The 15,083-nt window shown below is 34.5% G+C and overlaps 1 protein-coding gene across 3 annotated transcripts in view; it reads right to left on the bottom strand.

The window, feature by feature from the left end:
* CFAP20DC (CFAP20 domain containing) overlaps positions 1-15,083 on the bottom strand; it is a 249,323-nt gene that overhangs the window by 121,930 nt on the left and 112,310 nt on the right. For all 3 annotated transcript variants that reach the window (XM_045832298.1, XM_045832297.1, XM_045832299.1), the window contains exon 6: positions 4,613-4,769. In XM_045832298.1, coding sequence (XP_045688254.1) covers positions 4,613-4,769 — 157 coding nt within the window. The remainder of the gene's footprint in view (positions 1-4,612; positions 4,770-15,083) is intronic.

Raw genomic sequence — 15,083 nt, forward strand, 5'->3', positions numbered from 1 at the left:
AAATAAAGTCTCAAAATCTCTGACTGAGAAAACCTGTGGGGGTTGAGGTAGCAAGAGAAAGTCCCAGACTCACAGGAGAGTTCAGTGGAGAGACCCACAGGGTCCTGGGACGTACACAACACCACCTGCCTGGAAATGAGCACTAGAAGGGCCCAATTTGCTTGTGGGTAGCAGTGGAAGTGACTGAAAGCTGGCAGAGAGCTGAGAACACAGCATTGTTCTCTCTTGAACCCCCCCCCCCATACAGTGCCACAACTCAGTGACCTGGGTTTCCCTGCCCTGGTGAATATCTAAGGCTCTACCCCTTATTACATAACAGGTACACTGAGACCAAAAAAATTGTCCCAAATGAAAGAACAGGTCAAAGTTCCAGAAAAAATACAACTAAGCAATGAAGAGATAGCCAACCTATCAGATACACAGTTCAAAACACTGGTAATTGGGATGCTCACAGAATTGGTTGAGTATGGGGGCTCACAATAGAGGAAAAAGTGAAGGTTATGAAAAGTGAAATAAAGGAAAATGTACAGGGAGTCAAAAGTGACGGGAAGGAAACCAGGACTCAAATAAATGATTTGGACCAGAAGGAAGAAATAAAACCAGAACAGAATGAAGAAACAAGAATTCAAAAATATGAGGAGAAGCTTCAGTACCTCCAGGACATCTTTAAACATTCCAACATCTGAATCATAAGGGTGCCAGGAGAAGAGGAAGAGCAAGAAATTGAAAACTTATTTGAAAAAATAATGAAGGAGAACTTTCCCAATATGGCAAAGGAAATAAGACTTCCAGGAAGTCCAGGAAGCTCAGAGAGTCCCAAAGAAGTTGGACCCAAGGAAGCACACACCAAGGCACATCATAATTATATTACCCAAGATTGAAAGAGAAGGAGAGAATCTAAAAAGCAGCAAGAGAAAAGGAGACAGTTACCTACCAAGGAGTTCCCATAAGACTATCAGCTGATTTCTCAACAGAAACCTTACAGGCAAGAAGGCGCTGGAAAGAAGTATTCCAAGTCATGAAAGTCAAGAACTACATCCAAGATTACTCTATCCAGTAAAGCTATCATTTAGAATGGGAGGGCAGATACACTGCTTCCCAGATAAGGTCAAGTTCAAGGAGTTCATCATCACCAAGCCCTTATTATATGAAATGTTACAGGGGCTTATCTAAGAAAATGAAGAAGATAAAAAATATGAACAGTAAAATGACAACAAACTCACAAGTATCAACAACAGAACCGAAAAAAAACAAAAACAAAAACAAAGCTTAGTTCATTTTTTTTAAGCAAACAATTAGAACAGAAACAGAATCACAGAAATGGAAATCACATGGAGGGTTATCAGTGGGGAGGAGAGCAGGGAGAATGGAGGAAGAGATACAGGGAATAAGTAGCATAAAGGGTAGGTACAAAATAGACAGGGGGAGGTTAAGAATAGTATGGTAAATGGAGAATCAAAGAACTTATATGTATGACCCATGGACATGAACTAAGGTGGGGGAATGATTGTGGGAGAGGGGGTACAGAGGAGAGGGATAAAGGGGAGAAAAAAATGGGACAACCGTAATAGCATAATCAATAAAATATAAAAAAACAAAATCAAAAAACAAAATCGCCTAAGATGGATAAATAAATTGTTGTTTGTTCTACAATGGCACACTATACAGTACTGAAATAGCAACAACACAGATGAATCTCAAAACACAATGTCTTCTGAAATGATGTATGTGTGAAAGAAGATGTACTACATGATGCCATTTGTCAATATGTAAAGCTGAAATTAATCATGGTGTTAGAAGTTAGGATAGAGTTACCTCTCAGAAGAGGAGAGTCATTATTGGGAGAGGACAGAAGTAGGGCTTCCAGGATGCTTGTAGGGCTATATTTTTTGATCTGGGTCGTAGTTACAAAAATGTATTCACTTTGTGGTAATCTCTCAAGCTGAACTCTTGGTTTGTGAATGTTTCTACATACATATAAAAAGTTATAATATAATAATTATTTGATTAAAATTTTTATTGAAATAAAGCAAGAACAAATTACTCTCATTTTATAGATGCAGGTATCTTTTCTTAACTCTGAGAAAAACACGTATTATTTTCTATTTTCTTTCTTTCTTTCTTTGTATTAGTTTTGGTATATACCATGTACCTGATCTACCTGTGTTCAGAAACTCAGTGGTTCAGTTTCGCAAGAGAACAAATTTCCTGTTTCCTGGTTATATGGAGGTGGAGAGGGATCTGAGGTTCTATAAAAACCTATGTAGAATTTTAACCAATCTCCCTGTTTTTAGCCATACCCATTTACCCTGCCTTTGGTGGTACCTGGGCTTGCCAGTTCTTGATCCTTGCTGAGGTTCTATGTTATGAATTTCATTGGTAAATCTCTCTGTAAACCCAAAAGTTTCAGCTTTCTCTGCTCTTGTAAATCAGTTGTCAGTCCTCAATCTCACAAGATTTATCAATATCTTTTGGCTGTTGGTACCTCCTCTTCATCTTGGTGGACATATACCTATTTTATTTTTATATTAATTTTAGCAGGTTTGAGGAAGAATTAGTTAGAAAAAGATATATATTTAATCTGCCAATTTTTGATTAGCTTTTTTTCCTGACATTAAAAAAAAGATTTTACTTATTAATTTTTAGAGAGAGGAGAAGGGAGGGAGAAAGAGGGAGACAAACATCAATGCATGGTAGCCCCTCACATGCCCCCTACTGGGGACCTGACCTGGCCCACAACCCAGGTATGTGCCCTGACTGACTGGGAATCAAACCAGTGACTCTTTGGTTCTCAGGCCAGCACTCAGTCTACTGAGCCACACCAGACAGGGCTTTTCCTGACATTTATTTAAAAATATTAATCAGTTTATAATTCACTGCCTATGATCTGAGGTAGAATGCACACACATTTCTATAAATTTGAGGTTTCTTATTAGTTAGGTGCTATTTTTTAAAAATAAAATCTTTCATTTTTTTCACATAGACTTTAGATTAAGTGGTACATAAATTATTGGCCATACTTCTTGGCTTGTGATTTCATTAGGGAGCTGCTGTTAATGTACTGCTGTGTTTTATTATCAAATAAAATTTATAGGCACAGTGTCCTGTTCCACAGAGTGAAACAAAGATTTCTCACACACTCGTCCAGATTGGAGTAGAAGTCTAAAGTCTACTTATAAATTTCTAAGAAATCGCCTTTGGCATCTTATATGAAGCCCTATTTACTGAGCTTCTAGAAGTGATTTTGTTAAAAATAATGGAGTAGAAGTCTAAAGTCTACATACAAACTTCTAAGAAATCACCTTTGGCATCTTATATGAAGCCCTATTTCCTGGGCTTCTAGAAGTGATCTTGTTAAAAATAATCCCAGATGAAAATCAAAAGGAAGCATCAGTATTTTCCCAATACTTTCAGTTTTTTAAGACTATCTTAGCAGGAGAGTTTGTGATGTCTTATGAGTTCTAGGTGGCTCAGTAACCTGCAGAGTATACTAGTTATCAATCATAGAAAGAATAATTAATATATGTTTCTGGTCCTTCTAGAAATATTATGAGAAATAACTTAAAAATCTTTACATTTTAACATGATCATTAAAAAAATTAATATACACATAATATTTTTCCCAAATGACTTTAAGAAATATAAACAGAGAAATATAGTGTAGTGGAGAAATGTAGAGCATTTTGGATGTCCAGTATCTTCTGAACGTTCCTAATTTGGTCACTTTGCTGTACAAGTCCTCTCTCCCTAGTCAGGAATCAGACATTTGCTTTGCCAGCCCTTGTAGCATGCAACCTAGGCTCTACAAACCAGACACAGCCATGTCAGCCTTTGTTCAGTAGAGACGCATGAAGAAGACATCAAATTTTCAGGAGCAGCAGTGACAGAAATTCTGGAACCCAGAGCCCAGCATTATGGTGTGAATTATGGAGTCCTTGCTCAGGGACAGTAGCTACTGGGGTCTTCATTGGAATAGTCATGTGGCAGGGGCTGAGTGTGATCTTGGCTGTAGCCCCCAGACATGACTTTCTGAATTTCCCTGAGATTCTATAAACCAGTTAATTTCCTTAAATAAATTCTTTCACCCCCAGCTACGTAGAGAGAGTGTTTCTTACAAATAAAATAAAAAATATATCTTTGTAACATTTAGCTACAGTAAAAATAAACATGTAATCCAGAGGAAAGAATGACACATTCTACAATAGGGATGAACTATGAAAACTTATGCTATGTGAAATAAACCAATTACAGAGAGGCAAATACTATATAATTATACTCATGTGAGGTACCTAATATGGTCAAATTTATGAACTCAAAGAATTGCCAGGGTTGGGGGCAGGGGAAAATGGGGAGCTACTAATCAAGGGGCAGTGGAGATGAATAAGCTCTACAGGTCTGCTCCACAATGTTGTACCTACAGTCAATAATTACACGCTGTATACTTAAAAAGTTATTAAAAGGATAGATCTTATGTTAAGTATTTTTCCAAAATAAAATAAAATTAAAAAAACCACTACTATTGACCTATTGACTCATACATTTCCCAAAGACATGTCTAATTTTAAAAAAAATATTGGAGAATTAAAAAATCTTGATAGCAACTTGAACATACCATCTTTATCCGTGGTATCTTGAGGCTTGGATTTTAATGTGAAGATCTTCCGTAGCTTACAGTTAGCTGAGACAATAATTCCATCCAATGATTGGAAAACTGCTCCCTTGAATATTTCAGTGGTAAATGCTACCAAGTCAATGCAGAGGTTGCACCACTAAAATAAAGATGAGAAAAAAATGAATAAGTGAATAAATGAATAAATGGATGAATGAACTTTCTATAACCACACAAATGGACAAGCTGTCTGATGTGGAAAGTCCAGAGAGTTGAGACAATTATCTGAATCAACCAGTCCCATATAATTTTTCCCTTTTAGGCAAATATGTCTCATTTTGGCTTCAATTATCTTAAGAACTGCCTTGATTCTTCCAAAGAAATCATCATAATCTAAAGTATACAGTGGTCATCTGACTACAGAGTTCTCATAATGAGACAAGGCTTTGACAACTTGGGGAAAAACTCTAGATCCGTAGGCATGGTGCTGGTGGGAAGCTAACTGAAAGTGCCTTAGACCACTGAAATCTTGAAAATCAGGGATAAGTAGCCAATTGTTCCTTCAAGGGGACTACTCTGATCCCAATTAGCCACTTATATTTGTTAAAAAAAAAGAATGGATGAAATTAGAAGCTGGATTTAAATTGTGGCCAGTGCTGTCTACTTATAATCAATTAACCTATTGTATAGAAGTAGATTTTTCTAAAAAATTTGTGATTATGCCTGATATTTGCCAATTTTTAAAGTACTCTTGCAGGGACTAATTTCTGACTATTAAACAATTAGACCCCTCAATGCCTCATCAAATAAATTCTTTTAATGGTCTAACTGAGTTAAAGAAAAGGAGAAAAGAATCATTTAGTAAGAAATTAAAACATATTTAAGACTGCAGAAAAAAAGCAGGAAAATAATTTTTGAAATTAAAAGTAGTATTTAAAATTGTGCTTAAAAAATATCAGCCTCTTCCATTATTTGTTTAGAAGCACAATTTACATAGGTCCATTTTATTAATCCATAACATCAAAAGCTATATTCATTAATAAAGAAAATAAAATGTCACTTTTAAAGGCAATTCTATTTAGAAATCATTTTAATATAGAGGAAAAGCTGAGGTTGTTTCCATAGCAGAAAAGGAAGAGATTGCAGTACATTATTAAGTACATAAAGATTATTTCCTTTGTAGATATCTCAACAGAATAATTATATTCCCAGGCCATGGGGATGCTCTGGGCTTTTTGGAAAAGGTGTCTGGAGTAATAAAAGGTAAAAGTAGGACTGAGTGTGATGTAATAATGAGACTGGCTTGACAAGTAAGGTGGCGAGCTCTGGGGAGGTGTGGGAAGTAACACAGGATGGGCCATTGAACCCAGGTTCTGGAGGAGATGGGAGATTGGGAAGACAACCTTGGGCTCCAGAAGGTAAAGTGTAACTGTGGTTCTCGAAGGAGAATGAAACGAAAGAAGAATATTGGGAAATTTGGACTAATCTTGATGCAGAACGGTTTTGGGATGGTATAGGGGGTCTATGGGGGAAGGGTGAGGTATAGTGGAGACAGACGGAGGCACAGAAAGACTAGTCTCTTGTCAGTCATTTAAGCATAAAGTGAGGAGGGTCTGTCTGGTTAGTAGGCTAGCATAGCAAGTGGAATACTAAGGGACAAATCCAATAGGCATGCCATAGGGCAAAACACCATAACTTGGTAAAATCCAGGTTACAAGGAATGAAGGTCTTGGGGTTTCCAGCTATACATTAATAAATATTAACATTATCATTACAATAGTAAATTATTATTGTTATAAATGTTGTTCTTATTCCTAAAACACTTAATTAACATTATGCCCCAATTCCAATCATTCAGTAATTACATTCATCCACCCTTTCCCACAGGTGCTAAGTAAGCATTTATCAGGTGTTAGACACTGGTCTTGGCTCCAGGGATACAGCAAGGAGTAAGGCAGTCCTTCTAGTCTGGTAAGGGAGACAGACATTTGGAATCTATTACATACAGTTAGCATGGAGGGGGCTCAAGATAAGAGGGTGGAGAGATTCAGAGAAGCCATCTTTAAAAAAAATCTTAAATTATATCATGATATTATATGCATATATAAGCATACAATTTTATACAAAGATTTTATACAAAATGAAGTCCTGGTCATCTCTACATTCCTCTAATCATATTGTTAACTCTTAACTTTCTTCTCTGTATATTTTAAAATAATAATACTTCTTGATTCATCAATTTTAGACATCTGCTGACTTCCTGTTATAGTAGATAAGACTTAGCTTATTACTTACACATACTGCTTCCCCAACTTCCTCCCCCTAGAAAATTATCTCATTCTTTCTTTATTCTTTTTTCCTTAAAAAATCCATTTTATGGCCCTGACTGCTGTGGCTCAGTTGGTTGGGCATCATCCTGCAAAGAAAAAGGTCACTGGTTTGATTCTTGGTCAGGTCACAGAGTTTGGTCAGGTGTGGACATGTACAGAGACAACCAATTGATGTTTCTCTCTCACATCGATGTTTTGCTCCCTCTCTTCCTCTCTCCCTTACCCTCTTCTCTCTAAAAATAAATAAAGTTTTAAAAAATCAATTTTCTGTGTTTTCCTTGTGACTATGTAAATATTGCATACAACCGAGCCAAGTGATGCTCTATGATTACCTTTCCTTCCTTATACAACTTTTTTGTATTTCTAGTGAACAACTGCTATTTTAATTATTTGCTTTATTTTCTTTGAATCTAAGTCTTCCTACATCTAGGAAATGCTTGTGGGTGACTTCTGAGTTTGGTTGTGAAAAATGATTTAGAATTTCCAGGCTCAGGGAGGCATGCAAACATGCTGGGCATTTTTTCTCAGGGGCCTGCCCCTTTATACCCTGCTTTGATGAACTCTCTAGTTGGCTGCACCTGAACACTCCCAACAGCTCTGATGAGGAATTGGTGTCCACCTTCTTGTGAGTCCCAGAAAATCAGGCCCTTACCTGATACACACTTTTCTTATCCATCACAGTACAACTGCTTTTATTCCCTCTACCTAGACTCATGGTTTGTAAAAATTACTCAACCAATAATGGTATGCATATGTGTGTGTGTTTGTGCCTGTTTGTTAATGTATGAAGACATGCATGATTACATACATGCCTATACACACTTTCAATCTTTCATTTTATAGTCACTCAACAAGCTCTGTAAATGTGTGAGAAATGCTAACATATTTAGTGAATCCATCTCTTAGAAGTATAGATTGGAGTAGTTCCTGAAAAATGTGGGAATAACTTTCACAAATCTCCCTTGGCTAGAGGAAATAAAAATTATTTTTTCATTTAGTTGATATTTATAAAGGTTCTAATTTTCATAAGCTCCAACAAATAATTCATTATTTATACAAATGTGATATATTTTCTGAAGTTTGGTAAAGAGTATAAACTTTCTACTATCAATAGGTGGGTTATTGGAATTACAGTTAATCTTTATAAAATATTACTTTCATTATTCTTGGTGATATCATCCATTCTTAAATATACCTTTTGGATATTTTTCTTGATCTGTGATCACTTTATTTTATATGCAACTCTAATACAGAATGGAAGAGCTCTTAGTCTAAAATATTTATACTTATGGGTCCTTAATAAGTTTGCAACAGAAAGATAGCAATGTGATAGAGAAAAGGTGGTTCTGTTTAGTATGTTTTTTGGATTAATGAGAGGTTATATTACTTGCAGGATATAATTTTGCACGAAAAAATTGACTGGTGAAGAGTGAATGAATTATTGAAAGCATGAATTTCTAGTTCATACTGACTCATATTTTGGCAATGTGGCTTTATTTTACCAATGAAAGGACAGCATATTTTGTGAACACACACACAGATGCTTGCACACACACACACACACACACACACACACACACACAAATGCATGTTCTTGGTTGTCCCAGCACTCTTCTCATTTTCCAAGCCATAACTGTATGAAAGCTCTGAAGATAATTGAGTTCATTCTGCGGGTATAGGAAGAGGGCAAGTCATAACAGTACACAACTCCCACTATCACTGACCTTCTTAAAAGGAAACAACAGACAAGAAACTACAATTTCATAACCTAGCAATCCTAAAGTACATCTCTTTACAGAATTTTAGAACCTCACTCAGTTTTGGTGCTCCTAAAATGATAACAAAGAACAATGTTTTAAGATATTTATTGTGCCTTTCAAAAGAACTTTTCATATATTAGTTTTAATTTCTCAAAAGAAAATCTGCTTACAATGATCTTATTCATCTCTATCATCATCATACTGTATTTATTAAATGGTATAAGCAGAGATTGAAATAGTAATTTCATATCACCATGGTCAGAAGCAATTACCTATTACTACTGTATTAAAAACAATTTCCTCAGGAAAAGCAAATCATGACAAGTCCTTATATGGAGAGAGGGGAGCTGAGGAGGGGAGGTTGGGACAGCCAAGGTGCAACTCTTGGCTAAACCACAGGAAGGCAAGTTCCTTGTGGAAATATTGTCAGTTAACCTGTACAGCAATTGAACCCTACCTCCTAATTCCCACCTGCCTCAAATAAGCCATCTCTTCTTGAAACAGCAGCCCCATCTTTCTCTTGCTAATCTTCAGCTCACCCTTTTACTGTATTCTCTGAAATCCTTTACTACTGGAAAGTACTTCTATCCTCTTTATTTGTCTAAGGGTCCTACACACTTTACCTTAACTGACACCTGACTTTTCTTTGAGATATTACTTCCTCTTCAACTCTGGAATTGAAGTGTACTTAGGGAGTTCACACCTGCATCTACATTCCCCTATTTTGAGTCCATGGGGCCAAGTGGCATTGAGAGAAGTTATGCCCTAATGCTCTTTGAAGCTTGAGGCAGTGCACTAGCAAGCTCTTCTATCATTTTAGCTACATCAATCTTCCAGCCACTCTCTGGTCACTCCTTTGACTGCTTCAGACACTCCCTCACCAGCCTATATACACATTCCTGAAACATGCTGGGACCAGGTTCATCTCATCTTCCAGCACATTGTTCAATACCCCAACAGTCCCTTCATCTCCTTTCCTTCAAAAACCTTCCTCTCCTCTTCTCTCTGTAATCCTCTCAAATGGCCACATCCTGAGATTTATGAAATAACTAACTTTTAAATTTTGGAAATAGAAGTAATTTTCTATTATTTAATCACAATACTCTATTCTTGAATCTATCTGGCAATTCCCTCCAGTTAAACCCTAATGGCAACTCCTTTTAAATATATTCCTCCTAGGAATGTAAGAGTTTGAGCTCTGGAGCCTCATTGTCTGGGTTTGGATTCCAGCACCACAATTAATTAGCTATGTAATCTTTACAGCTACTTAAGTTCTCTGTATCTTTCTTTTTTTCATTTGTAATGGTACATTTCTCATAGAATTGCTAGGATTAATGTTTAAATACATATAAATACTTACAATAGAGCCTAGCATATCATAAGTGCTCACTGTAAGTTAACCATAATCTTTTTTACTTTCCTACCATGAAATGCAGTCTTTAAGGGTAGAGTACTATGAATTTTGACCACTTAGTACACCTGCATTCTACACCCCATCAAAATATAGGATATTTCAATCATCCCAGACAGATCTTTTATGCAGCTTCCCAATCAATCTCAGCATTCATCCCTTTCAAGAGCAACCACTAATTTCTTTCACCTTAGATTAGTTTTGTCTGTTCTCTTATTTTTATTTAAATAGAGTCACAGAGTAAATGGTTTCTTTCACTCAGCATACTTGAGGTTCATCACTGCCATTGCATATATTGATAGTTTACTATTGTTTTGCTGAGTGGTACTCACTCTGTAAATATACCATAATTTGATTTTCATTGTGCTGTTTTTAGACATTAGGGTCATTTAAGATTTTGGCTTTTATGAATAAAGCTGTTGTGAAATTCCCATACTAGTCTTCTTCCGTATGCATACTTTCATTTCCTTGGATATAAACCAAGTAGTAGAATTGGTGAACCAATGTTTAACTTTATCAGAAACTTCCAAAGGTATTTCCAAAGTAGTTGTACCATTTTCTGTTTCCACTGAAAATATATGATAATTGTCTTATCTCTCACTAACATTTAGTATTTCCTGTCTCTTTTATGTTAGACATTCTAGTGGGTGAAGTAGTGGTACTGTTTTTCATTTGAATTTCCCTGATTGATGGTGTAGAGCTCTTTTTTTTAATAAAGTTATTTATCTAATGTATGATCTTTGTGAAGTGCTTTGTTTAATTGTTTTGGCCTTTTAAAAAAGTTATGTCTTTTTATTAAAAGTTGTGGGGTATATTCTGATACAAACCTTTTGTCAAATACAGGTATTAGAAATATTTTCCCCCAGTCTGTGACTTTCTTATTCATTTTTTTTTGTTGATAGCAGTTTAAAATTTTTTGAAACCCAGTTTGCAATTTTTTATTAGGGTTAATGCTTTTTATTAGGTTCTTAAGATAACTCTTAGAGTAGCTTTACATTTTTACTATTTACATTCACATCTATGCTTCATCTTACATTAATTTTTATGAATGGTGCAAAGTTGGAGTTAGGGTTCTTTCTTTTTCTTCTATGTAATTACTCAGAAGTTCTAGTTCTTCAGAGTAGAGACCTCAGAAATAAACCCACACCTATATGGCTAATTAATATATGGCAAAGGAGGCAAGAATGTATAATGGGATAAAGACAGTCTATTCAATAAAGGGTGTTGGGAATATTGGACAGATACATGCAAAAAATGAAACTAGACCACCTAATTATACCATTATACAAGCATAAACTCAAAATGGGTGAAACACTTAAATGTAAGACTTGAAACCATAAAACTCCTAGAAGAAAACATCGGCAGTAAACTCTCTGATATTTCTCTCAGTAATATTTTTTTCTGATATATCTCTTTGGGTAAGGGAAATAAAATAAAATATAAATAAATGGGACTACATCAAACTACAAAGTTTTTGCACAGCAAAGGAAAACATCAACAAAATGAAAAGACAGCCTACTAAGTGAGAGAAAATACTTGCTAATGATACATTTGATAAGAGGCCAATATCCAAAATTTATAAAGAAATTATATAATTCAACAACAAAAAACCAAACCATCTAATTAAAAAATGAGCAGAGGACCTGAATAGACACTTCTCCAAAGAGTACATAAAGAGAGCCAATAGATAGATGAAAAGATACTCAATGTCACTAATCATCAGAGAAATACAAATTAAAACCAATGACTTATCACCTCACACCTGTTAGAATGACTATCATCAATAAATCAACAAGTGTTGGAGACAGTATGGAGAAAAGGGAACCCTCATGCACTGTTGGTGGGAATGCAAATAGGTGCAGCCCACCATGTTAAACAGTATGAAAATTCCTCAAGAAACTAAAAATAGAACCTCCTTATGACCCAGCAATTCCACTTCTGGGTAAACATCCAAAAAACTCCCCAAATGCTAATTCAAATACACGTACACATATACACCCTAGTAAGTTCATTGAAGCATTAGTTACAATAGCCAAAATATGGAAGCAACTCAAGTGTCCAACAACAGATGAGGGGCTAAGAACATGGTACATATAGACTATATTACTCAACAATAAAAAAATGAAACCTTACCATTTGCAACAGCATGGATGGAATTAGAGAGTTTTATGCTAAGTGAAATAAGTCAGGCAGAGAAAGAGAAATGCCATATGATTTCACTTGTATTTGGAATCTAAAAGAATAAAATAAATGAACAAACAAAAGAAAAAAGATTCATAGATTTAGAGAACTATTGGTTGTCAGAGGGGAGGGTGGTTAAGGGGCTGGGTTAAAAAGGTGAAGGGATTAAGAAGTAAAAATGGGTAGTTACAAAATATTCATAAGGATGTGAAGTACAGCATAAGGAATGTAATCAATAATATTGTAATAACTATGTATGGTGCCAGATGGGTACTTAGAATTATCGAGTAGATCACTTCATAAATTATATAACTGTCTAACTACTATTCTGTATGCCTGAAATTAATATAAAATAATATTGAATGACAATTGTAATTGAAGAATTAAACAAAAAGAAGTTCCAGTTCTTGAAAAAAAAAGATGTTCCTATTCCTATTGAATTGTTCTGGTACCTTGGTTGAAAATCAACTGACTATATTTATGTAGGTCTATCTCTAAATTTGTTATTGTTATCTATGCCAAAAACACACTGCCCTGGTTACTACAGCTTTATACTAAGTCTTGAAATCACAAGATATAATTTTTACTTTTTGAAAATTTTTGGATGTTCTAGGTCCTTTGAATTTCTATATATATATTGGAATTGGGTTATTAATCTCTGCAAAAAGGCCTGCTGTGTTCTAACTGGGATTAGATCAATTAGGTCAATTGAAGGAACATTAGCAAACACATTCTTCTGAGTCATAAACAATGTATTTTCAATTTCTCTCAACAATGTTTTATAGTTTTCAGTGTAAAGATTTAGCATATATTTTGTTAAATTTATTCCTGAGTATTTCATAATGTTGATGCTACTGTAAATATTTTAAAAACTTCAGATTTTTAATTATTTATTTCTATAAACAATTTATATAGAAATATAATTAATTTTGGTATACTGACATTGTATTCTGTGACTCTACTAAATTCACTTATTCTGATAGGTTTTGTTTAATTTTTCTAGATTCTTTAATATTTTCTACATAGATGATTACGTTGTCTGTAAAGAAAGTTTTACTTCTTTTTTCCAATCTGATTTTTTAAAAATTTCTCTTTTATATCTTATTGCACTTGCTGAGACCTCCAATACAATGTTGAATAGACATGGTTAGTGTGGATATCCTTCCCTTGTTTTCAGGTTGGGGATAAGTTGTCAGTATTTCACCATTAAGTATATAATTTTGGTTGTAGGTTTTTTTCCTTCATAGAGGCCCTTTATAAGAAATGTACCTCCTTACATAATATTCCTTTCCTGTAGTTTGCTCTGTCTGGTATTAATATATCCACTCTAGTATTTTTATGATTAGTGTTTGCATGGTAAATCTTTTTATATTTAAAAAGTTTCAATCTACCCGTGTCTTTAGATTTGATGTACACTTCTTCCAAACAGTAAATACTTTTTTCTTGCTTTTCATTCAATTTAACAGTTTGTCTTTTAGTTAAAGTGTTTATTTAGTCCATTTCCACTTACTGTAGTTAGTTTGATGTGTTTAAGGCAACCATTTTGCTATTTGCTTTCAGTTTGTCTCATTGATTCTTTATTTCTTCTTTCCTACAATTTTTGAATTAAATATATTTTTAGTGTCCTATTAATTTCCTCAGTTGGCTGATTAATTATATTTCTTTATTTTTTTCCCCAATGGTTGCACTAGAGTTTGCAATGTGAGTCTTTAACTTATCACAATCTAACTTTGATAGACTATCTCATGGATAAGAACCTAATGGTATTATACTACCATCTCCACCATTCTTTATCATTATGGTAATATACTTTGCATCTACACTTATTTTTATTTTCAATAATCAAATACCTTTAAAGAAATTATGATATGATAAAGAATCTTTTAGATTTACTTATGTATCTACCTTTACTGGCACTCTTTGTTCTCTCACTTAGATCTAAATTTCTGTCTGGCACATGTTTTTTTCAGCATGCAGAACTTTAATATTTTGTAGTTCAGGTTTGCTAGCAACAGATTTTTTCAGCTTTTCAGTCTTAAAATGGTTTCATTTGCTCTAATTATTTAATATTTTCATTAAAGAATTCCAGATTGACAGATTTAGTTCCTTCTCCTCTCTAGCACCATTCCATTGTCTTCTTACTTTCATTACTTCTGGTAGAAAGCTGTTGACATATTTTATCATTGTTCTCTGATGCATAATGTGATTTTTCCTCTTGCTGAGACTTTCTCTTTATTGTTGATTTTCAGCAATTTAGGTATGGCATGCCATGGTGTATTTTGTGGGGATTTTTTTCTTTTCAATTATGACATACCACGATGTGGTGTTTGAGTGATCCTCAGCTTATGGCTGGTTGTGCTTATTAGATATGTGGGTATATTTTTCAAATTTTGAAAAATTTCAACCATCACTTTTATAAATTTTTTTCAGCTCAATGTCTTTTCTCTCCTTCCATATTCCAACTACACACAAGTTAGACTAATTGATATTGTTTCACAAGCTGTTCAGACTATACTAATTTTTTTCAGAATTTTTTCTCCCTCTCCCTGCTTCAGCTTGAATTGTTCCTATATTCCTGACTTCAATTTCAATGATACTCCGTAGTGTTTAATTTGATGTTAAATCTGCCCAATGAATCTTTCATTTCAATATTGTATTTATTCAGATTTTTTCATAGTTTCCATTTCTCTATTGAGGTTCTCCATTTGTTTCTCCACTATGTTTATATATTTCCTTTAAATTCTCAAAATATATAGACAATAGTTGTTTTAAAGCCCTTGACTTTTCATTCT

Source organism: Phyllostomus hastatus, unplaced genomic scaffold, assembly GCF_019186645.2.
Source record: "Phyllostomus hastatus isolate PE091 unplaced genomic scaffold, TTU_PhHast_1.1 phas_contig_16, whole genome shotgun sequence".
NCBI lineage: Eukaryota > Metazoa > Chordata > Mammalia > Chiroptera > Phyllostomidae > Phyllostomus > Phyllostomus hastatus.